Here is a 25,158-nt window from a genome sequence, read left to right on the forward strand (position 1 = left end):
CGGTAATTCCATGGGCACTAGAGATGTTAGTGTAAGGGAAGTGGCATCAATAGTGACGAGCAGGGTACCATATGGTAACGGAATAAGAACTGTAGAGAGTCGATGGAGGAAATGGTTGGTATCTTTTATATAGGAGGATAGGTTGTGGGTAATAGGCTGAAGGCATTGGTCAACAAGAGCAGAGATTCTCTTGGTGGGGGCAGAATAACTAGCCACAATGTGGTGTCCTGGGTGGTTGGGTTTATTGACTTTAGGAAGCATGCAGAATGTAGGAGTGCAGGGAGTGGTAGGGGTGAGCAGAGAGATGGACTCCGGGGAGAGGTTCTGGGATGGGCCTAAGGGTTTGAGGAGAGACTTGAGATCCTGCTGCATTTCTGGAATTGAGTCACTGTGACAAGATTTGTAGGTAGATGAATCTGACAGCTGGCAGGTAAACCTTGCTATTTAAAACAAGAATGGTGAAGCCTTTGTCAGCAGATAGGATTATAAGGTCAGGATCAGTGTTTAGGTGGTGAATTGTGTTTCTTTCTGTGGATGTAAGGTTAGTTTGCATGTTGAGTTATCTGGGGAACAATGGTGAGGCAAGGTTTGAGGTTAAGAAGAGGGGTTGATTTTGGGGCAGTGATGGTGGATCGTGGTTGAATGGAGAAATGAACTGGGTCATGCAGGGTTCAACTCTGGTCTCTGGTTGAGTCTGTTTGGTAGGGTTGGTGGCGAGAAAGTGTTTCCACCGTAGGGACCAGGAGAAGGAGAGAACATCTTAAACAAGTCCTGCATGACTGATTTGGGAGTGGGCCAAAAGGTGAGGCCTTTGGAAAGGACTGATACTTTTATGGAATTAAGGATTTTGTAGGATAGGTTCATGACTGTGTTTGGGTCTGTTTAGGTTCTGGATTTTGTGTGGTGGTGGGGGAAGGGGGGAGAGTTTTGGAGGGTGGATAAATGTAGTAGGTCTGCAAGATAGGGTTTGTCAGCTGTGAAGGAGCATGGGGGAGGTCTGGAAGTTGTTGCAGGTGTGGTGGACAGTGGAAGTAGAAGGCAGGAATAGGAACCGAGCAGGTTGGAGAATTTTTTGAAGTGACATTGTGCGTGTCGCCCTAGTTCCTGGAGGGCAAGAGTTTGTGTGTGTTACGGGATCCAGGAATTTGGGATTGCATAGCGGGGGAATTTTATGGATGGAGTGAAGGTATTGCCGAGAGGTTTGGGCCTGATTGAAATGGTTTTGCAGGAGTATGTTGGTAAGGGCTAAGGATTGGTGGAATCTGAACAGATGGATGTCATTGTTGAAGGAAGGGTGGCAGCCAGAGAAGGGAATTTGATGGTAAGGCCATTTGGGGGGATTCAGTGAGCCAAGCAACAACGCAGGAACAGTATATTGGACTGGATTGTGGCTAGTGATAAGGAAACTTTTCTGTATTGATGCCGATGGAAGGAGCAAGGATCCATGGTGGTGGAAAAAATATTTATATAATGTGCTACATTTTACCACTAATATGACAACTTCACATGAGATTGTAACCCAGTGAACACATTTTGCTCCAAAAATTTTTGAAGACCAGAAGCTGACAGCAAAGTCTGTAGAAACAGGTTGTCGAAAATAAATAAGTATTTATGCAATCTTGGCTATAGAAACTTTTTTACCAAGTAAAACAGATTGCTCCATCTCGTTTCTCAGCATGATAAAAAATTCAGTACAAAATGAGCAGCCCTTCCTTCCACTTTTTTGATGTCCTCCATCAATCCTATCTGATGTGGATCCAACACTGCACAGCAATACTCTAGAAGAGGGTGGACAAGCACGTTGTAAGCAGTCTCCTTAGTAGCCCTGTTGCATTTTCTAAGTGCTCTGGCAAGAAATTGCAGTCATTGGTTTGCTTTCCCCGCAACATTATCTACAAGATCGTTCAATTTAAGTTCTTTGTAATCGTAATGCCTAAGTATTTAGTTGAATTCACAGGCTATTGATTTGTGTGATTTATCATGTAATGGACATTCAGCGGATTCTTTAAGTACTCGTGTAGATGACCTTTCATTTTTGATTATTTACGGTCAATTGCCACTTTTTGCAATATACAGATATCATGTGTAAATCATTTTGCAATTGGTTTCAATCATTTGATGACTTTACAGGACAGTAAATGACAGCAAAGTCTGAGACAATCTATGAGGGCTCTTTAAATTGTTTCCTAAATCATTATGTAGATCGGGAACAGCGAAGGTCTATAACACTTCCTTGGGAAATGCCAGATATTACTTCTGTTCGAGGTAATTCATAAGTTTGAACACAGTATGTGTTCCAAAATCACTGCAAATCGACATTAGTGACATGGGTCTGTAATTCAGCAGATTACTCCTATCTCCTTTACCGTACTTTACAGACTACATGATGCACTTTTTTCTTCAAAAAATTGGCTCCAAAATTCACGTGCGTCTTATACGCAAAATTTATATAAAAAAGGCCAGTGTTTATGTAAAATTCTCGCTGGTCCTAAAAATGGCCATATATTCGATGCTGCGAAAAACCTATTTCTATCTGGCAACATTGGATTTAACTGACAGCAGCAGTGCACGGATGCAACGAACATGAGTTGTTGAGATTCACAAGATTGCTAACACTGTCTCTCTCCCTCCCAACCATCACAAACACAGAACACTGTCTATCCTATGATGTGTTACTGCAGTCTAGAGTACCAGTTAACTTGAATTGAAAGTGATTTGTGTTATCAGTAACAGTACACTATTTTTGTTAGTAGCTAGTTTCGTAATGGAAAAAAATAAAAGTTATTCATATGATGCAAGCTATGAATTGAATGTAATAGTATATGCAGAAAAACATGGAAACATAGCAGCTGACTGGCATTTCGGCCCTCCACCAACAGAAACAAACATTTGCGATTGGCAGGCTCGAAAGAAGAACTGAAAAAAATATGGAAGACTAAATGTGCACACAGAGGACTGAATGCAAAATGGCCAAAACTAGATGACGTATTGAAAAATATTGAAGGACACCGTCAAAAGGCATTGGAATTAATACAAAAGTGATTCAAATACCAGTACACGCTCGTAAGCTAGTGCTGTAGTGGAACTTAACAAACTTTAAGGGTGGAGTTGGTTGTTGCTACAGGTTTATGAAGTGTCGTGGACTTAGAATACAAACCAAAATATCTCAGAAAATGCCTTAAAAGTAAGAGGAGAAAATATTATCTTTCCATCACTTTGTTAATCTACATCAAAAGGAAACCAATGTGGAACTAAGCCAGATAGCAAATATGGATGATATTTGATGTGCTGATTAACAGATCAGTTGTGATGAAAGGCACCGAAACTATAACTAAAAAACTATAAAAGCAAGTGGAAATTGAAAAATGCACTACTCTGTTGTCCTTTCATGTTGTGCCGACAGTGCTAAACTAGAGGTAATGATCATTTTCAAGTGCAAAACAGTGCCGAAACCTTCTGAAATACCATCAGATGTTGTATATGTACATAAGGGTAGAATGGATGAGGCTGGGATGAAATTATGAATTAACCGTGTGCAGCAGAGAAGGAAAGGTGCTTTATTGAAGAAGAGCTCTTCTTATGCCAGATCAGTTTAGTAGTTATTTGAAAAATTCTGTGAAAGAGAAGTTGAGATGGGGAAATACAGAGCTTGCTGTTATTCCAAGAGGACATACTTCACAATTGCAACATCTAGATGTCTCGATAAATATACCATTTAAAGTGTATACGAGAGAGGAATGGAACAAATGGATGCTGGATGAAACCCAACACGAATTCATGCCAAATGGAAGTTTAAAATGACCTACAATCATACAAGTGTGTCAGTGGATAAAACAGTTGTGGTCTAGAGTGATCAAAGACATTATTGTTAAATCTTTCAAGAAGTGCAGCATAAGTAGTGCTCTCAATGGCAGCGAATACAATCGTATACATGAAGAGGACAATGATGACAATGAAGAGGAGGAAGAAGAAGAAAGTTCAGATGACTATTTTCCAGGTCTTTAAAGTTCATTTTGATTTTGTAAACTAAGAAGTTTTTTTAGTCAGACTTTGCATTCTAAAAATAAAAATGGTAAAAATATTATTTTTTTTAAAAAGTTGCTTAAAAATTAAGTTGCATCTTATAGTCCATAAATTATAGTAGTAGGTATTGGTGTGACTTGTCCAACTTTCCAGTCTTTAGGTACGGATCTTTCGAGTAGCAGGCAGTTGCATATGTTGCTAAGTGTTGAGCTATTGTATCAGCATACTCACTGGTATACAATTTGAGCTGAAGCCCTTGTCTTCATTAAGTGATTTAAGCTGTTTTTCTGCACCGAGGATTTCTCCTAAATGCATTTGGCTTGATGAATATTACACTATTAAAAACGAGTATGTTATACTGGACAGTGAATGTTCTACAGAAATGAAAGAAAGAGCCGATGTGCCCATAGGAAGCATGGTAGGATCTCCAATGTTCGCAGTTCATATAAACAATTCATTACCAGCACTGCCAGATTGCCTCCTGTCGAGGCTGTTGTCTACAGCAACATATATCGTTTGGGTGAGGCTAGTAACCGGAACTTTGCAAACCGTCTGTAGCTGAACTTGGATAAAATACAATATGTGCAGTTCTGTGTTGCACAAGACTTGAACATGTGATTGAAATTAGGCATGAAGGTAAATCAATAAATGAAACAGAATATTCTAAATTCTTATGGAGTCATATTGATAAGAACCTGAACTGGTGGTCATGTTACAAATCATCTTAAACACAACACATGTTATAAATCTTCTAAAATGTCTAAGCTGTGCAGCTTGTGCATTAGAGTTATATTGGTTTTGGAGCTGAAAATGTCAAAACAGTGACTTACTTTTACCAATTTTCATCTACTAAAGTCTTCTGGCATCATATTTTATGGCCAACCCTACATTGAGAAAGAGTGTGTGTGTGTGTGTGTGTGTGTGTGTGTGTGTGTGTGTGTGTTGCACAGTAGCATGTAATAAGGATAATAATTATGTGGCATCCACACTACACATCCTGAAGACAGCTCTTTAAACAGTTGGGCATACTGTGATAATAATCTCACACATTAAGCACTAGCCTGTGAAAGGCAAAGGTCCCGAGTTCAAGTCTTGGCTTGGCACAAAGTTTTAATCTGCCTGGAAGTTTCGTATCAGGACCCACTCCACTACAGAGTGAAAATTTCATTCTAGACTCACTCATTACATTTATTCCACTAGGACATTTACTGTCATCAGTCAATCACTAATCAAAAACCACAGCATTATTTATAAGATAATAAAAGATGAAAAAATGCTTCACATTATCCATCAATGCCAGATATCATATCTGCTTGACATGTCCTTCTGCGTAGAGGAATTCCTGATTTGTTGTAATATTGTGTGTGTGTGTGTGTGGGGGGGGGGGGGGGGGGGGGGCACGCATAATCAAGTACATATCACTGTAATATAGAGCGTGTAACAAAAGGGTACGGCGAAACTTTCAAGAAAATTTCTCACTCATAAAGGAAGAAAATGCATTATATGGGAATGAGTCTGGAAATGCTTTGTTTCGATGTTAGAACTCCTTTTCTACTTCTCTTCATATAATAACATTATCATGGGAAACATGCAGAAGCAGGACGTGCCAACATTACAAGAAATGTTCAAAATACCCTCTTGGTTACATTTGGTTAGAATGTACAGTGAGTTAGGGCCTCATGTTCTTCCGTCCAGAGTCAACTGAGGATCTTACCGTGCTTTCTTAGAGAATACTCTACCTGTTCTGCTAGTGTGACAATACATGTACTCCATGCACAATGGAGCTCCTTCTCATTTCAGTGTTAATGTTTATAGGCCTCTAAATAACAGATTCTGTGATGGATGAATAGGTGGAGGTAGACGAATTCCTTGGCCTCCATCCTCTGTAGACTTAAGCCTATTTAGACTTTATTTGTGGTGGCTTTTGAAAACTCTTGTGTATGGAAGCCTGGTATGAGATGTAAAAGTCTTGGTGCCCATATTGTGGAAGGCAGTGGCTGTGAAACAATATACAGTTCTCCTGGGATACATCAGTGCATCTGGGATTCATTGCAACAGCAGGTTGATGCATGTGTCCTTTCTTCCTGAATGTTTGTCCATACTTTTTTCGTTGCACATGGCAGGCCTACACTGAACCATTTGGGGCTTCATTATGGCAAGCTCAAGGTCTTTCCTAACTGGTGTTGTTCACTTCCGCTTTCTTTCTAGAAACAGTGCTGACGATCCTTGACATGAGTCTCCAATCATTCTTTCTGACTTCGTGCCTGTAGAAGACCAGCCTCCTCTTTCTCATTGCTGTTGTAATGCACTCTAAATGTTGGTAGAGTTCCTTGTTGTGTCTGATTCTGTACACACTGCCTTCTTTGACGAGGCCCATGTTTTTTCTGTCCCTTTTATTCTAGCTCTGTGAGTTATCTTTTTCTGCCATGTTAGACATACAATATGGAAAGTCCCCATACTGTCAGATTTTGAGATTGAGGGAAGATGATTCAGATCTGTAAATATTCTTACGTAGATAGTAGACTTTCTCTGGTTGGTGCACTTGTTGTTCACAACCATTACCTGATTGATGTTTGGGGTTATCCATTTTCTGAGGTATTTGAAGGAGTTGGTACCACACATTAGTGTGTTGCCTAATGGGATTGTATTGGGTGTATCTCAGTCTTGTTGATGGCATTTTCCAACTCAACTTGTTGCTATGCAGTTGAGGAAGTGGAATTGGTAAGTAACTCCCTGTACATTGCATATTGGAAGTGTGGCATTATCTGTAAAAGCTAGGCAGGTGACAACTAAATTGTCCTTCTTGAAACCAATTCTCAGTCCAGAGTCATCTGTAAGTAGCTTCATCCATTCTCAAATAACATTCTTCAACAGACAGTTGAAGAATGTTGTGAGTAGGCTGTCTCCTTGTCTAACACCAGTTCTGATCTCGAAGTTCCTTGACAGTTCTCTGAACTTTACTTTGAACGTTATATTGATAAGTGTTACTTTCACAAGGTTTGGTGTATTGTTATCTAGACCTTGTTCAAGTAGTGTGTGCAAGAGGGAGTGTATGTTTAATGAGTCATAAGCCTTTTGAAAGACAGCTATTATTATGTAAAGTGAGGCTCTTTTATTTCATGTATTTGAGGATCATTTTAAGGTTCAGTATCACTTCTGCACATGGTCTTCACATCCTGAATCTTATTTCATCCTTTCCTATGCACGAGCCTAGTTGTCTTTCCACTATTCCGAGTAATTTCTTATAGGTCACTGAAAGGAAGGAAATGCTTCTATAGTTGATGAGGTCTTGACATGTCTCCTTTCTTGTGTAGTGGGCACAGGACGGTAGAGGTCCAGTTGTTAAAAAGTCGGTCTGTCTCCCATATTTTGGCTACAATGTTATGAATACTCTGAACTGACTCATTACTTACGTGTTTCCACAGCTCTGCAATGGGACCACCTTCTCTTCCTGCTCTGTTTGATTTAACTTAATGTAATGTCTCAATGCTTGTATATTGTGGCTGTCAACGTGACATATCTGCCAAACCACTCTGGCCCAGGATAGTCAGCGACAACATTAAAGGATGTAGCAACAGAGCCCAACTGCACGCAACAGCACAGATGCGTAACTTCAAATGCTCAAAGAGAAGACTACTTTGAAATGATAGTATGCTTATAGTGAAGAAATACAGTAATGTGAGAAAATGTTCCACAACTATGATTTTGGGTTGTTGGAGTCGTCGCTGCAGTTCTCTTCAACTTGGATCCATCATAGTGCTTTTTGACACGTAAACAACCAAAAGAGTAGCCTTACAGTTCCAAATAACTGTCACCAGATGTTTTCGCGTTGACAAAGTTTTTTCCAATTTCCATGCTTTTTTGCATTGACAAGGTATGGTGCCAGTCTTTGACACTCTTATCTCTGGGGTGAAGTGACACATCTGGTCTCATCATAAGGAACAACACTGGTTAATAATGGAATTTTCATAAGGCTAAAAGGTTTTTCTCGTGTATTTTTTTATGCTGATTTCAGATAAAGTTTGATTCTTTGGTGTCTCCCCCCTCGACGCACATGCATGCTCTCTCTCTCTCTCTCTCTCTCACACACACACACACACACACTCACGTACACCCTCCTGCCTCCACTTCACATAACATTTGAAATTATGAAACACTTTATTAAAGCCCTATGAATAGATGGTGACACTTTCAAGTACCTGCCAAGTAGGTTTTCAAGGCTATCAGAGGCCGAACTGAAAGGAGTTTTTGTTGGCCCTGATGTTCAGAAACTAGTAAAAGACAAAACACTGGAAGATAAAATTAAAGACTTGAAAGATCAGCTAGGATATCCTTTAAAGAAGTTATCAACATGTTTCTTGGCAACTACAAAGACCCTGATTATAAGAATGTACTAAGAAACATGCTGTACAACTTCAAAGTACTGGATGCCTCAGTGGGCTCAAAACTGTTCTTTCTGGACTCTCACATCAGCTGTTCCCAGACAACCTAGGTAGGTTACTGTGAGTGAGAAGAAAAGAGATAGGTTCCATCAGGAAATTAAGGAAATTGAATGAAGTTATCAGAGCCTGTGGAATGTTGGCATGATACCAATGGGGAATGGTCTCAGGCAGCACACTAAAAAAAAATTTGTTTTGAAACTTAGTTTTGAGGCGGAGAGGAAGAGACAGTAACATTTACACCTTCATATTAGTACTGAAGAACATAATAATTCATTATAATGTTAGGAGGGCCTTATTTTAGCATTTTATTTTTAAATATATGTGATTTCATGTGGATAGCATTAACAAAGTGACTGACAGGTAGTTGTTGAGAGGACAGCTGCCATATCAACAACCAATCAGAGAATGAGTTTGGTCACATCTTCTGCCCTGTGCACAGTAGTCATACTGCTCTGCTACCTGAGCTGCTGGCTACCAGTCAGCAGCAGGCGACAGTTGTGGTCTGTAACAGAGATGTTTTGATTTGTTCTGATATGCTTTGTTTCTCAGTGTGGTATTTTTATTTTATGAAATGTGTGAAGTTATCTGTGAAATTGCTAAGGAGATTGATAACACTATTATGATCCTCCGAAGTGAGCCCAGTAAAGTGAGCCCAGCCCACCACATTTGTGGAGAATGTATGAATGTATACGCTACTGTAGCCACATTGTGCTTGTGCGAAAAGCCCCTAACTGACAACATCCACTCATTCCATACTCAAATGTCAATCACTTTGTTATTCTGACCCAAGTGTAGCTTGAATTTTCAGAATTTTTATCATTAGTCTGTGAAAAAACCTAATGTGTTATAGAGAAATCCTTGGCATTTTTGAACTTAGCATATGAAAAAACATTAAGATCACCTAAAATTATTGTAAAAAAAAAATCCAAAGTATAAATTTGTAGGGCTGTGCAGTTGGTTTGAGAAAGTCATTTTCATTGGCTTTATACTGCAGTATAAATTTCAGTGCTGCAATCATGCTCTGTGTGTTGTGTTGGCTGGAAACATATCGGTTGCCAATTTTGCAATAGTCAAAATGTTTAGACGCAACTTCCACTGAGCAAAGAATGAGAGGTATTTGAGAAATAAAAGAATATCTCCTCTAGGGTCACATGTTTATTGTGCATGATTTCATTCTTCACTCAACTCTTGACACCACATTCTCATCTTTCATTCATTCATTGCTGTAATACCATATACTTCCTTCAGTTGACTGTATTTGTGCAGGTTTCAAAAACCAAGTAACGCATCTGACCTCATAGCCTGCATGATTTTGTACCAATCAGTTTATTTTAAACAACCAGAGAAAGCACAGAGTAACAACTTACTTTGAGTGGCACTGGCATAACACAGAGGCAAGATGTTGAGGAAACTGTTCAACATTGAATGGGAGGCTGACTTCAATATGTGCAGTGGGTAGGCATAATAGGCCACTATTTTCTAGATTACACTCTTATTCTCATTCCATGGAGACCAAAATTACCTTGAAGTAAATGTCAATAATGATTGTAATTTATAGAAACATTTTGCAAAACTTCACAAAAGTAGTGATATAAATACCTACCAGTAGTCTATGGCACTTTCTCTCATAATCAATTTGAGACTGTATAAGAAACAACTTGCTTTGTACATTTCACACTGTTCAGATTGCAATAAAATGCAATTGTACACGTGTCTTTGTTGCCCCCACATTAAAGCTGCTTTTTATGCTTATGCTGTATTCAGTGTGTAAACCTGTACATGGACAGTATGACCAATTATTATCTGTTTGTTTTATGAATATTTATTGTTTTTATGCTGTATTTTTCAAAAAATTTCAGACTATAATCTTCCTTGGGAAGAAAAATCATATTCATACCCAGATAACTTTGCAAGACCTTTGGAAATATTAGTTGAAGCAAGCAATGGTGCGTCAGATTATGGAAATAAGTTTGGTGAGCCTGTAATATGTGGGTTTGCTCGCACCTTTGGTATGGAGGATTTGCATAATGAAAGGAGAGAATGGATCAAACCCATTATGTTCAGTGGAGGTGTGGGTGCCCTCGATGCTGATATGATTGAGAAGATGAAGCCTGAGAAAGGTGATGTGCTGCTGAAATAAAATGCTTCTTACAATTTACTAAAACCTATTGAAATTTTAAGTACCAGTTTTGTTTCAGATTGGAAGGATCATATATTTTGCTTTTGAATTATGTGGGTAGTAGCCTAGTTATCAAAATGTGGTTTTCAGGTCTTTGTTAAACAGTCAGGTACGAAATCTGTTTCCTTTCTTCCTAAAATATTTTTAAAACATAATCTACAGCTATCTGCAATACCATTTGTATAGTTTATGTTAATATGTTTCGGGTTGTAGGTAATAATATGATATTTTATAATTTATTGGGTTCTTTTATATACTATAGCCTTTGGGATTAGTTGGCATTGTTGGCTAGGTAATTAAGTATTTAACTATTCTGCAAAAAGAAAAGACACCACAGATATTCATGCATTCAATTTTAAAATGGAAAATGTCTTTGGTCCCCTTATTCCCACCTTGAATTACTGACGGAGCAGTACCTCCTGTAACATTAATTTAGTGAAAACTATAGAGTAGTGCTTTCTGTAACTCATATTGTTCCAACAGGTAAGTGGTTTAATTTAGACCAGAACCAGCTAGGTACACATCATGCTGTAGCTACATAATTTTTTTCCTTGACTGCCTTCAGTCGGTAGCAGGAGACACAAAAGTGTTGATGAAAGTAAACACACACACACACACACACACACACACACACACACACACACACAAGAAATTTCTGTTGGCATTATTAAAGGATAAAGGATTATTTGCTGTGGCACATTAGTGTATGGCTGAATGTTCTGCTGTGAACTGTGCTGATTTGCTATGAAAAGTTTAGTCATAATCGATGACCTTGGCGGTAATGGATCAGTAGTTTACTAAAGACTCGTTGTTCTGCACTACTGGGAAGTGTTGTCCATGAGGCATGAGACTGATGCTGCTGGCAGTGGTACTCCTCATGGTAGTAAGTTCCACATATCTGCATTCATCCCTTCGACATTTCTGCCTGTCAGTTTCAGAGAGGCCACACAAAAGTTCCCGACTTTGTCCTCTAGTAGAGTGAAGGAGCATGTCAGTAGCAGACTGCTTACCCTCTGTGATCACTCGATCAGTTTTGGTGATGTTTGTGTAACACTCCTATTCGCAGTATACGCAAGAATTTAACACACAATTTTAGTTCACCAATATTAATTATTTGTGGTATCCACATTATAATATTGTGAGTCCTGCAAAATGATAAGTTGAGCTCTGGAGCAGGAAAACGTTACATAAATACGTAAACAAAGGAAACCCCAGGTTGGAATATAAACAACGCTAGGAGAAGATAGATTGTTACTTACCTTAAAGATGACATGTTAAGCTGCAGACAGACACAATTAAGAGACACTTACACATTATCTTTCAGCCACAGTCTCCGTCAGAAAAAACAACAACATGCACACATTCATTCACACAAGCATGCGCGCCTCACGCATACGTGACCCGCAATCTCTGAGAGCTCAGACCAGAATGCAGTTGTCATGCAGAATGGTGGCAGCAATCTGGAGGGGAAGGGGAAGGTATAGTGGTGTGGTTATGGGAGAAAAGAGCACTGGGTTGTGGAGTGTGGAACTGATTGCCAAGAGGTGCAGTGTCGGGAAACTGTGGAGCAGGGAGATGAGGGCAGGGGAGTGGATGGAACAAAAAGGGGAGGAGTAGAGAAAGATAGGTGGATGCATTGACAGAGGACAGCACATTGTTACCCCTTTCCCATCCCTGCCCCCTCCAAATAGCTGTTTCCGTGGTATGTGACAGCTGCATCCTATTCATTCTAGCCCGAGCTGCTGGAGATGGCTTTCATGTTTGCGTGAGGTGTGCTTGCTTGTGTGAATGAATGTGTGTGTGTTTCTCTTTCTTTTTCTGACGAAGGCTGAGGCCAGAAGCTAATGTGTAAGTGTCTTTTAATTGTGCCTGTCTGCAGCTTAACATATCAATTTTAGGATAAGTAGCAATATACCTTCTCCTTACATTATACAGGGTTATTCTAAATGGTGGGCCCATCTTCAAAACTTCGTATTAATTCAAGTATAAATCCAAAATGAACAAGCTTTATACCAATGAAAAGAGGAAGTTTCAAAGTTTTTATTTTTTTCATAATATTTGATATCACTTAAATAAATCACTGTTGACTTTTCCACTAATGAGGAACGTCGCTTCACCGCTAAGAATTACATGCTTTAGAAATGCATCATCCTCCATCTTTGCTAGCACATAACCACAAAATGCGAGATTCTTCTCTTTGTCATTGGGATTGAGAGCCGGCACAAGTTGTAATCACTAGGTCTTGTACAGCAAACTCTGTCTCAGAACTTTCCATATAGTTGGTTGGAGTATCCCATGTTCTTGATTGGTAGACTTACTGAGACTGTGCACAAAACTTTCTTGAATCCATCAGACATCATCCTCTGACACATGCAGTCGGCCTGCACTTTTTCTTTGCACACACTCCCAGTCTGTTTAAATTGCTTAAACCAACAGCTAATGCGTTTGCGAGTTGTTGGTTGAATACTTAATTTAGTACGAAATGCCCACTGCACTGCAATCTGCGACTCACTTTTCGCAAACTCAAGAACACAGAAAACCTTGTGCTCTGCAGTCACCATCTCACTCGCAACTAGCAATGAAATGGAATGACGGCCCTATTGGCGCACAAACTCTACCGGCTGCTTCTGAAACCATCACCGCCCACCTGCCAAAAACTTTGAAACTTCCTCTTTTCATTGGTATAAAGCTTGTTCATTTTGGACTTGCACTTGAATACATATGAATTTTTGAAAATGGTCCATGATTTAGAAAAACCCTGTATATAAATCCGTAGTTATTTATCTGGTTGAACTGGATGTGTTAAATATTGTTATCATATTTAAATGTTACTTATGTTCACTGCAGAAGTCCTGAGGTGATTTTTTTTTAAATCCGGGAGGATGGTGCTTAACGAAAAGTCTTGAAACAGCTCGTTTCCTTTTTCATCCCAATGATTTTGCTTCAAGATTCACTTTAAAATTTCTCACTATTTTAAATTAATGTGATTACAATGATGCTTTTTTATCAACCTTTTCTTTTTTGGTGGAATCCCTATTTACTTTGAGTTTTGTCATCACCCACAAGAGCCAGAACAACAATTGGTGTTAACATTCCTTCAAAAATTGTAACTGTTTCAGAAATTAACAATTAAGTGTCTTTAAGTATTATTGTTATGGTTTCGTGTAGTCAGTTATTACATTTATAGAATAATGAATGCAAATAAAAGGAAAATTACAGAAAAATGAGTGTCATTATATAGCACTAATATAATATTATGAAGTCACTTATGAACTGAAAGGTTAGGTATTAAAAATAAAATGTAGAAATGTATCGTTATTTTTATTAACTATGTGTATTGTATTGTTCATTTGATGAATCTCAGTCTGTTACATTACACGTCATAACTCAAACTCAAAAACTAATTTGATGCACTGTATGTCGTGACAGATAGTTCATTTGAGAAAATTGTAAAATTGCATGCCGGTAGAACACGTGGCTGGAATGAGAAATTCAGAACACTGCCAACACTCTCATTTAAAAACAGAAAAGACACATTACCTACCTTACAGAACTGGTAACTCGCCCCTGCAGAGAAAAGAGGGATAGGTTGGGGAAGGTTGAGAGGGAGGAGCAGGTCACTCACATCACAGGTTGAGAGGGACCTGAGGGCAGAGGGTCAGTGACAGTAGACTGACATGCACAAGTGATGTCGGTGCTGCCTGGTTGGAGGAAGAACACTGGTGTGGAGAAAAGAACTGCAGATTCCTGTCACTTGCATTGTCTGCCATACTGTACTCATACAAAAAGCTTCCATCACTCTGTACATGGTTCAGAATTATTTAAGTTCTGGTCGAATGTGGATAAATTTGCAGTGAAGGTGTCAATTCATCAAATGATACTGCTGTTGAGTCATTGACAGGCACATAAATAAGGCTGAATACTTCGCGAGCTTTCAGATGAATCCATTTTTTAAGCTAGAACACACACACACACACACACACACACACACACAATCGTGTACATGCACCTTTTTGGCTACATTGTGTCAGCTGAATCAGCCTCCTTTATTCCATTCATTTAATACTTCGTCTGCTTCTGTCCAGATTAGGTCCATCTAGATATCCCATCCATCCCCAGGCTGATAATTTTCCTCTGCTCTCTTTCCATTGGGGTTTTGTAATTCTTCAAAACATCCCTTCCACATCTCCTTGATTTCCTGTACAATCTCAACTTCTTTTCCATGTTTATTGGTGATAATGGCAATATCCATCATGTCTCTCTTCTTAGCCTTGACCATTCCATAGAGGACCTTCTTACTCCTCTCACTCTCTTCCTCCAACCTCTTTTGTTCACTCTTCCATTCATTTCATCTTCTCTCGTGTTACCACTCTCTTAGCCACCTTCTTCTTCTAAGCATATTACTTCCTTGTTTCCTCTTTTCTCTCTTGTAACTTTATATGTAATGCAACATTATTATGAGAAGGAAAGTTGCTACTCACCATATAGCAGAGACACTGAGTCGCAGATAGGCACAACAAAAAGACTCTACAATTACAAATGCAACTCACACACACAACAGCAGTCATCTGTTGTTGACGAAAGCCTTAATGGCCCAAAACTTTAATTGTTAGAGTCTTTTTGTTGTGCCAATCTGCGACTCAGTATCTCTGCTATATGGTGAGTAGCAACTTTACTTTTCGTAATATTGTTGCATTCCCTCCTGGATGTTCCATTGTCTGATTTATATGTAATGCTTTGTCCTTCTTTGCAATTGTCTCTCTTATCTGTTATTCCACCAGGATGATTTTTTTTTATTATTGGGTCTTCTGCATACATTTTCTGCAGCTCCCACCATCAGTGTTTTGAACTTTTTCTGTTCTTCCTCTACTGACTTTATTTCATTGCCTGACATGTTGTTCTTTTCAGTTTTCTGAAATTCTTCTTTGCATCTCTCTTCTTTCAATATCTGCACTCGTAGCCTTCTTTCATGTTCTTCTGCCTACTTTTCTTCTTTAATTCCTCTAACTATTTCTATTAAAACACAATGGTTGATATCTAGGTCTTTGAAAGATATTATATTCACATATTGTCACATTTTATGTAGCCCATCGTGGATTTAGTCAACAAGTTATGGCTGTATCATATTACCTTTTAACTTTCCCTCATTTTAAACCAGGTGTATCCAACTGTTAACTTATACCTTTTACAAAAGTTTTTGTCCTTCCTCATTTCTGCTTCCCCACTCTTCCGCTTCCAGTGCTTTCTAATGCTGTTTTCTTTCCTTGCTTGTGTGTGCATTTAGGTCTTTCATTACCATGATCTTACCAGTTGGTTGTCTCTGCATTTCCTCTTCACAGTCCTCTTCCTCTTTAACAGAATTTCCTTGTGGTGCATATACTTCTAGAATTTTCATATCCTTCCCTTTCACTTTTACTCTGGTGTTCATCATCATACCACTTATTCCCTACACCTCTTATTTCAGTGCTCCTCTCATAACTACTGCCACTTCATTTCTTCCTTCTTCCTCATTCCATTCTACTCCACGACAGCCTATATCCATTCCTTATTCCCTTCTCCCTCTTCCCTTCCAAATGGTTTCCGACAATCCTATTTTTCAAGTCCAGGACTTCATCCGCCTTCCCTGTCAGCATCTCAGACCTAGTACCTCAAAGGTACCAAATCTGTGTCCTTGGGAATAGCTAGGTCATGTTCCATTATATGCATTCTTTTCTAGGCTTGTAGCAAGTTTGAAAGTGTTTATTTTATCCACTACTGGCTTGCTAGCCTTTTGAAGCTGGACTTGCTACCAGAGTTTTCTCTCGGCCCTTTTTGGTCCTCAGGATGTATTTTATTTCCCTTCTACCCTTCAGCAGCCAGGAACTGGTGGTAATCATTCCCTTATCCAGCACCAAGGGACTTGCTCTGTAGGGGTAAGGCTTCCCCGAGAGGGGATTGATATACATCATTTCTGGCAGAACAATCCACAGTCCTCCCTCCAATGACTCTCTTCCCTCAGTTGTGCTATTCCCCCATACTATGTGGAAGAACTTGTTGTTGCAGTGTTCGGAAACTGTACGTGCAAACATCAGTCAGAATGAAAGTTTGAGGCAGGCCTGGAGGCTTGCTCACATAGCCTAATGGTTGAAGTGAGTGCTTGCAAAAAGCAAGAAATCCATGTTATAGTCCTGGTCTAGCACAAAGTTTCAGTTGTCACAATAAACCACATTGCAGGATCAGCATTTTGGAACTCTTTTATACTGACACTATTTGGTGTCATTGTGTCTTCATTTATTTAATACCCATTGATTTATTTATTTTATTTATTTATTTATTTATTTTTGTGCATTCTGTTTAGTTTGGGCATGTCTCTGTTAATATCAGTAACTTCCTTCTTCAATAGAATTAATATATGTACCACCCAATACATAGGGCACAGCTGAGGATTACCCCAACAGTATGTAGACAGTAGGTGTAAAAACAAATAAAGCAAGTTTTAAATTTTCATGTGGCTTTCTGCAGGAATGAAAGTTGTGAAGATTGGAGGACCCGTTTACAGAATTGGTGTTGGAGGAGGAGCAGCCAGTTCAGTGGAGGTATGTGCCTGATGCAGACATGCTCGTACTGCTTAACGAGTTACAGCTGTTCACTTTCCTACATTATAAGCCCAATAATCATTATATCTATGTTTCTGAATAAAACTGTGAATGAAATATACACTTTTGAGAGCAATGGGAAATTGAATTAAATTATGACAATATGGAGCTACAGCATGTAGTGCTTCGAGGATTTCCACATAAATTCTAGAACCACTCGGCCTTCTACCGTCTCGAACACACGATATTTTAAATATAAGTAAGAGAGAGCCTATGTACTGCACATCACCTGTCTGTGCGTGCAGGTTTGAAGTTTATCATGAGACGACTATAGACGTGGCGGTCGAACGGCACCAACAAGTGTTTGCTGGTCGCACCATGGAAGCCATAGTGAAAGAACAAGGAGTGTTTATGTATTATGCGCTATTTTATAACTTTGATGATTGTAGTGGGGGAAAAAAGAATAGTTGAGATATTGTTAATTAATGCTCGTTTTGGACTTGGAAAGGACAAGATGTATATTCAGATTCATATTGAAAAAGGACATGCTTATCAAGCCAGCTGTACCTTACATGTAAATCTACTTTGTTTCTACGCTTTGAAGATGTGAAGAGACTTACTTGATAGTATTTGTTTATGTGGAGACTGAGATTTTTAAAAGTTTAATGTTCAAATATACGTTGTTAAGTGAAGAAAAAGAAACTGCATACATCTGCTTATTTTATAAGTAGAAAGAGTCTTGAGAAATTCCTGGTCCTAGCAAATATACTTCGGAGAAGAAGAGAAAAGGAGTTTGCAGCAGCAAGCTAACCAGCAAGGAAAGTTGGTTGACAATCTCAAGTAAGTCATATGGTTAAAGAAGTGCGAGTTTATTCACATACTTCACCACTATAAGTCGTCCAAAGCATTAGAAGCTTCGCAATTAGAGCTGTTTTCTGTGTTGGAGAGGAGCACTTTCACCACCACAACCACTGAATGGGACAGTTCATATAGTCCAGTGACTGAATTGTCAGGTGTCTTTCCCTGCAGGCTTCCCAAGCAAAAATTCACAGGTTGTACATCAGACATTAGTATCATGATCTTTCAGCATCGAACTTGGATGCCATCATTAGGTGATGTGGTCTAATTTGGTGCCTGGAGACTACTGTATCCATGCCTGGCTCTTGTGAGTGTGTGCGCACGTGTGCTTGTGCTGCGTGTTCTAAGTCTGAAGGAGGACTGTGTCCAACAGCTTAGCCTATTTTTAAATGTGCCTGTCTGCCACTCAATGCTGCCTCTGTGTAGCGAGTAGCTACCTATTCTAGGTATCAACTATGAATATTTGTATACCTCACCTGGCGACCCTGATGTGAGGATGGAAAACTCTATGAGTACGTGACGGAAGTACCGGCAGTCCGTGAGTACAGACAATCCATGAGACATGAACAGTGACTGCCCACAATCACCATACATGGATTTGGAGTAGCTTAAGGCACATCTGCAATTTTTAAGTCAGTGTCAGCAACAAAATGCTCAGCTGCACGAGCAGCAAAAACTGGCATGCCAGCAGTAAGAATTCCTCCAGGAGAAAGCAGCTGCACGAGGAGAAGGTCACTGCCTTACGGATGAAATATCGAGCAGCAGCAGTAGGTATCACAGGAGCAATACCGCAGTGGAATTTTACAGCAGCTTCCCCCCCCCCCCCCCCCCCCAATCACACACACACACACAGAGAGGAAGGAACTGGGACACAGAAAATACTCTCAATTGCTGCAGTACCTCCATATGTACTTGAGTACTTGACAAATTTTTGCTCTCCATATGGATATCCCACATGTTAGAACTGCACCACACATTACTGTCAAAGGTACGTAAACTGAAGCCAAATAGGCTTGTAGAAACTGCGGACAGAATTTCAGTGGTTTCTTCTCAATGAGAATTTATCACAAATGGCACATCACATAAGAATGCTATGAAGATATTAATGTCACACCTTAATGAACTCTCATGCCAGTTTGCATTGCTTGGACTACTCCATAAATTACGGAGAAGCCCACCGACGCCCTGAAGGAATAGGGAAATCAACACTCCTCGCAGATCAGGCAGCACATCATTATCAGACATGCCAGTCAGGCTCTTCAACAATTACTGAAGTAGTAAACATGAAATAAATCAGAGGCTGATTAGTAGCAACTTACTTAGATATAAGAATTCAGACATATTAAAACATAGTGTTACATGAACAATGACAATCAATGAAGGTCCTTTACATTCTATTTACAAAGTTTAATATTCGAATAATGTTGGATAATCTACTATTGTATAAAATAATATGTGCCTGTGACTAAAAGGGACTGTAGGTCTCGTAAACTCTTCCTCTATCTGTCTCTCTAATGATTCAATAGGTGGAGCATTCCTATGGAGCACATTTGTTGACTTAAGTAGTGAAATTGGTGTTCATTAGCCAAGTGCCTGGAAAAATGCCTTTTGTAATTTTTTACAACATTATATGAAAAAATGTAGATTCCTACTTACCATAAAGAGGAGAAGTTGAGTTACAGACAGGCATAGACTGCACAACAAAAGATTGCTATACATCTGAGCTTTTGGCCAAAAGGCCTTTTGTAAAGTAGAAAACCAAACACACATGCAGGAATGTGCTGGGGGCGGGACAAGGCTGCTAGGTGCAGTTGGGTGATTTGAGGGGAGAGGGGGCAGCGGAAAAAAAGAGAAGTAGAGAAGGGTTGTGTTGGTGGAATAGAAGGCTGTGTGGCGTCGGAGTGGCAGTAGGGAGGATGTAGGGAGGTGAAGGTCAGGTACTAGTGAAGATTGAGGCCACAATGGTGTGCGATATATTGCAGGAAGTGTTCCCACCTGCGCATTTCAAAAATTCAGTCTGGCAGCAGAGGCCAGAGACGGTCGTCATATGTGTGTGTGTGTGTGTGTGTGTGTGTGTGTGTGTGTGTTTTCTACTTCAGAAGAAAGCCTTTTGGCCAAAAGCTAAAATGCATAACAGCCTTTTTGTTGTAGCTGTCTGCGACTCAATGTCTCTTGTTTGCTTTAGTAATTCCTTCCCTCACAAAAGCATCCACCATTTTGATATGATAGGGCCCAGCCTAAGCGTTAATTACGTTAATATCTCAATGCTTTGTCTCAAGAATATGTATTTCGTTCAACATATTTGCTAGGGGCTTACTTATTTCTTGTAATTGTTGTGATGTTTCAATGTTTGTAATGTATTTTTGCTAAGTTTAGCATTAAAGTTTCGAAAATAGTGACATTCCTTGTTTTATAGAGGCCTTAATAGCCAAGATGTCTGCAGTAGTTTTGTAGATTTCGTAAGGAAAGGCACAGTTTTTTTTATGCTTTGGGGAAAATTGCAGTAGAAGGCATGCCCTATTCCATTTTGGTCTTAGATCCATCCATCAGTACGTATTTGAATACAGTTGGGCCATCTAGACTGTACAAAACTCAGTACTCTACTGCTGGAGTTGTTGCTGCTGAATGTATTATCTTTGTTATATACAGGAGAGTTCTGCCAGCTGACCCCATGGTTAGACTGTTAAACTGGAAGATCATAATCTTGAAAAATAAGCAGTATAAACCAATACAGATGATCATGACTTCAGAGTAATATGGTACTGGGGTACCTCGTCTTCTGCTTCTATGGTCTAATGTGACTGCCAGTTTCATAGTTATTATTATTTTAATGATGCAAAGAGGTTAAAGCCTGCAGATAATTTATCTGCTCAACATTTCAGATGCTCAGAATGTGGGGTGCTCTCTCTCTCTCTCTCTCTCTCTCTCTCTCTCTCTCTCCAGTCTGCAAGTTCCTAGTTAACTATTGGTTAGTTAGTTAATTAATTAATTACATGTGGAATGAGTAAGTTTACAGATTATATGCATATGATTTGTGTGTGAGCATTGGAATGTAACTATGCTGTTTTGCGACTAAACTAATCACAGAAGTGTGTTACCATCCAAATGATCTGTCACCCTGATGACATCATGCATAGTTTTTAGCTTGTTATTTTCTTGTACAGTCGCCTTTCTTGAATTATCATGATGCAGTGGACCTGCTATACGTTGCATGAACTCTTGCCATGTGACTTCTTCTCCATCTGCAGAAGTTCGAGGGCTGGAAGAGAGCTTAGAAGTGTTCAAGCTACTAAATGACGTAAACATCTTTCTGTAACTCTTCTGCATTTTGTTGTTCCAATACGACAATTACAATTTTGGCTGAACAGATCTAATATTAAACAGTATATCGGAACATCTCCAAACATACCCTTAGAACAGAACAAAATCGAGTGACATTTCTCTCAAGCTTCTTCCACTGGTTTCCCAGGCATTGTCATTGTCAGCAGTGCCTCTTGTTCTCTGCCTTCCAAAACACCACCAAGCCGCGACACAAAAAGATAAGCAACACCTTCACAGCAGGCAGAGAAGTTCAGTTGCAGTCACGCCTTGGTGACGTTCTGTGCTTGCACATCTCACTCCAACTCTATACTCCCATCAAAACAGCCGGCGCACAGTGGAGAGTTCTGTACATACTAACTACCTAGACAATGTTTTTACATGGCTGTCTTTCATCCAATTGCGAGAAACAGGTTGAACATGTTGGAAAAGATTTGTTTGCCATGTGGCAGACATTTTATTTTATGTTATTGAACAAATGAGCAAAGAATTTTGTGCATGCCTGTTCAGTAATGAGTAATAACAGGGTGTATACGACCCGGGAGATCCGGGAAAAACCCGGGAATTTTTCATTGTTTTAGTTTTCAGTTAAATTTTTATAATTTTGATTAGTAAGAACCGATGCTCTAACAAAGGATATTACTGTATCCCGCTCCTGCAAAATAATACTTCAACAATAGAACATGAACGAGAGATAAAAACGAAAATAACTTAAAATGCAAAGGAAATGCGCCATATACAACAACGACAAACCGTGCTCATGCAAGCGTCTGCCGATAGCAACGTGTGTCAAAGGCTTTAAGAAGACTGCAATGCTTCATAACAACAAATTGCCTCCGTTGAGTGTGGAGTCACAACTGTTTACATTTGATTTGTTTTAGCAGTTACGAGCAGGCTCATGCGCATGCGCAGTTGAGTCGCATTTGAGTAGTAGATTCTCGCGCTTTTGGCTACAGGAATGTGGCTGTTGGTTGTGCAAGCAATCGCAGCAAAGGGGGCGCCAAATTTATATTATTGAGAAAAAAAAACTTGTTTCACAAATCGCCTAGCATGCAGAACACGTTTGTCTATCGATTATTCATATTATTTTAAAACGCTTCCCTTTTGGGTTTTGAACATTTTTGAACACATTTTAAGTTGATTTCTGAATGAATCATAAGTTGATTTTTTAGTGTGTGCGTAGTGTATGTGATGTCTCTGTCAGGAGAATCCTCGTCACATCTAGCAGTAAACTTTCCGGAGACAAAATGGAAGGGGGCTGTACGAGCTGAGCGGAGTAAAACCGAACGGATGAATGCCAGTCGCTGTCTGATTATGTGGTTGATTGGGTTTGCGAATGATCAGCGTTGTTATAATTACTAGCAAAATCCATAGATTCAGACTACCAGAATGGAAATAAATGACTGACAGGAATAACAGATGAGAAAGATGTATGCAAGAAAATGAAATTTTGGCAGAAAATTTTTGGCCAGATCGCTACACTGGTAAGGACCAGTTGTACAGTCCCCGGCTAGCAGCCGCTTAAATTCTATTCTGGAAGTAATGCGGAAAACGTGTTCTACGAATACGTAATAATGCCTAACCGGAAACTAATCGCGGGATAGCTAAACCTGTGATTCTGGCAGGGTTAGTGTAGTTACTCGACGAACAAATTTTGACAATGGCAGGTATAGCTACAGAATTGGTGATGACAAGATTGTTTGTTAGGACGAGGAAGGAAAAGAAATGGGGACATCACACAAATTATCGAAGAATAAGACGATTCCGAATTTATATAAAAATTTCGTAATACTACTTTGCGATCTCATGCTTGAGAAACTGGTGCGTATGAATGAAATGTGAAACTATTTCCTAACATAAAGCTTTTTGCTTGTAGTAGGCCTAATAGGCGTTTGATATTGGTAGTTCGTGAATTATATTCTGTCGTGTTATAAAAATGGCCATTTGTGCCAAAACAGTCTCGTTTATTTGTTGTGTGTTACAAAATTGCTGCAATATTAGAAAGGCCTATTTTAAAAATAAACTCTTTGATGACGAGCCAGTTAGAAGAATTTCAAACCCTGAAGATCAGACATATATGTCCTTATTAAAAATTTTACTGTCACATTTGTGTGATATATCTTAAAGTGTAACACGCGCAAAAAAGACCAACATTATATGTGAAAGCTTAATTTCTCTTGCAGCTTATTAACCTTAGAGACCAATATTATATGTGAACGCTTTGCTTTTCATGTAGCAACACTATGTATATTAATTTAAACTATTAACTTTCACCAGCCGTTGTGGCTGAGCGGTTCTAGGCACTTCAGTCTGGAACCGCGCGACCGCTACGGTCGCAGGTTTGAATCCTGCCTCGGGCACGGATGTGTGTGATGTCCTTAGGTTAGTTAGGTTTGAAGTAGTTCTAAGTTCTAGGGGACTGATGACCTCAGTCCCACAGTGCTCAGAGCCATTTGAACCATTTTGAATATTAACTTTCCCTGTTTGTGTGTTCGTGCTACTTGACAGTGATGTTGCTGTTGGCTGACTACATCATGTCTCCTATGCTCTGAATATCTGCTGTCATCGACTGGCGATATCACGTGATATGAGCTATGACTGGCTTACAAAAGCGCTTCGCAATCTCGATTTCAATTATTTGGAAAGTAACATGCGGTGTTTGGTGGAATTCCAATGTATACTTTCGTAATACGAAAATACACAGCGTACATGTTGCTGCACATGAAATATATTTCCAAAATGTGTCTTTTTCCCTGAGTTTTGTTTTCTAAAGTGCTGGGAAATTCTACGTCCGTGTATAAAACCATAACCATTCAAAGGATTCATAAGGGAAAATACACTGTCACTTAACAGGGAAAAAGCATGTTTTCACCCAGGAGAAAGTGTATTTTTAACCAGGAAATCCGGGAAAAATCCGGGAATGTTTTTTCCTTGTCCACATATACACCCTGAATAATATATATATATATATATATATATATATATATATATATATATATATATATATATATATATATATATATATATATATATATAATAGAGGGAAACATTCCACGTAGGAAATATATATCTAAAAACAAAGATGATGTGACTTACCAAATGAAAGTGCTGGCAGGTCGACATGTGTTTGTTTGTGTGTCTGTCGACCTGCCAGCACTTTCATTTGGTAAGTCACATCATCTTTGTTTTTAGATATATATATATATATATATATATATATATATTTTCTTATGGTAGTGTAGCTGTCAACATAACTATTCTGTTCAAATTGTGATAGACTGTTTATAACTAATTTCATTAGCAGATATAACATAGTGAAAAGGTGATTAAAATGTCCAATTATTTCAAGGGACATTTACAAGGTGGTTCTGGGCTAAAACCACATACCGTTCTAGCTGCTACTTTCTTTCTGAGCAAGGAATTTCTCCAGAAAATTATACCATACACCATTAATGAGAAATGTGCAGAATATGTAAAGATGCTGATTTGTGAACTTAACTCTGTGGTATTTGCATGAAAATGACTGTATTTGCCCAGGTACAAGGAGACAACAAATCGGAGCTGGACTTTGGTGCAGTTCAGAGAGGAGATGCTGAAATGGAGCAGAAGCTGCACAGGTTCATACGAGCGTGTCTGGAGATGGGCAGTAAGAATCCCATCTGCAGCATACATGACCAGGGTGCCGGAGGAAATGGTTTGTGTGTATTTACATCCTGTACTGCCTTGAGAATTATAGATCTCACCAAAGCCAGCTGTCACATGC

The 25,158-nt window shown here is 39.2% G+C and overlaps 1 protein-coding gene across 1 annotated transcript in view; it reads left to right on the plus strand.

Moving 5' to 3' along the window:
- The window catches only part of LOC126412116 (phosphoribosylformylglycinamidine synthase), a 223,331-nt gene that overhangs the window by 74,947 nt on the left and 123,226 nt on the right, over window positions 1-25,158 (plus strand). Inside the window, exons 9-11 of the mRNA XM_050081551.1 lie at window positions 10,325-10,585; window positions 17,146-17,219; window positions 24,933-25,089. Of these exons, the coding sequence (XP_049937508.1) occupies window positions 10,325-10,585; window positions 17,146-17,219; window positions 24,933-25,089 (492 nt within the window). The remainder of the gene's footprint in view (window positions 1-10,324; window positions 10,586-17,145; window positions 17,220-24,932; window positions 25,090-25,158) is intronic.

The sequence above is a fragment of the Schistocerca serialis genome, chromosome 7 (assembly GCF_023864345.2).
Source record: "Schistocerca serialis cubense isolate TAMUIC-IGC-003099 chromosome 7, iqSchSeri2.2, whole genome shotgun sequence".
Taxonomy (NCBI): Eukaryota; Metazoa; Arthropoda; class Insecta; order Orthoptera; family Acrididae; genus Schistocerca; species Schistocerca serialis.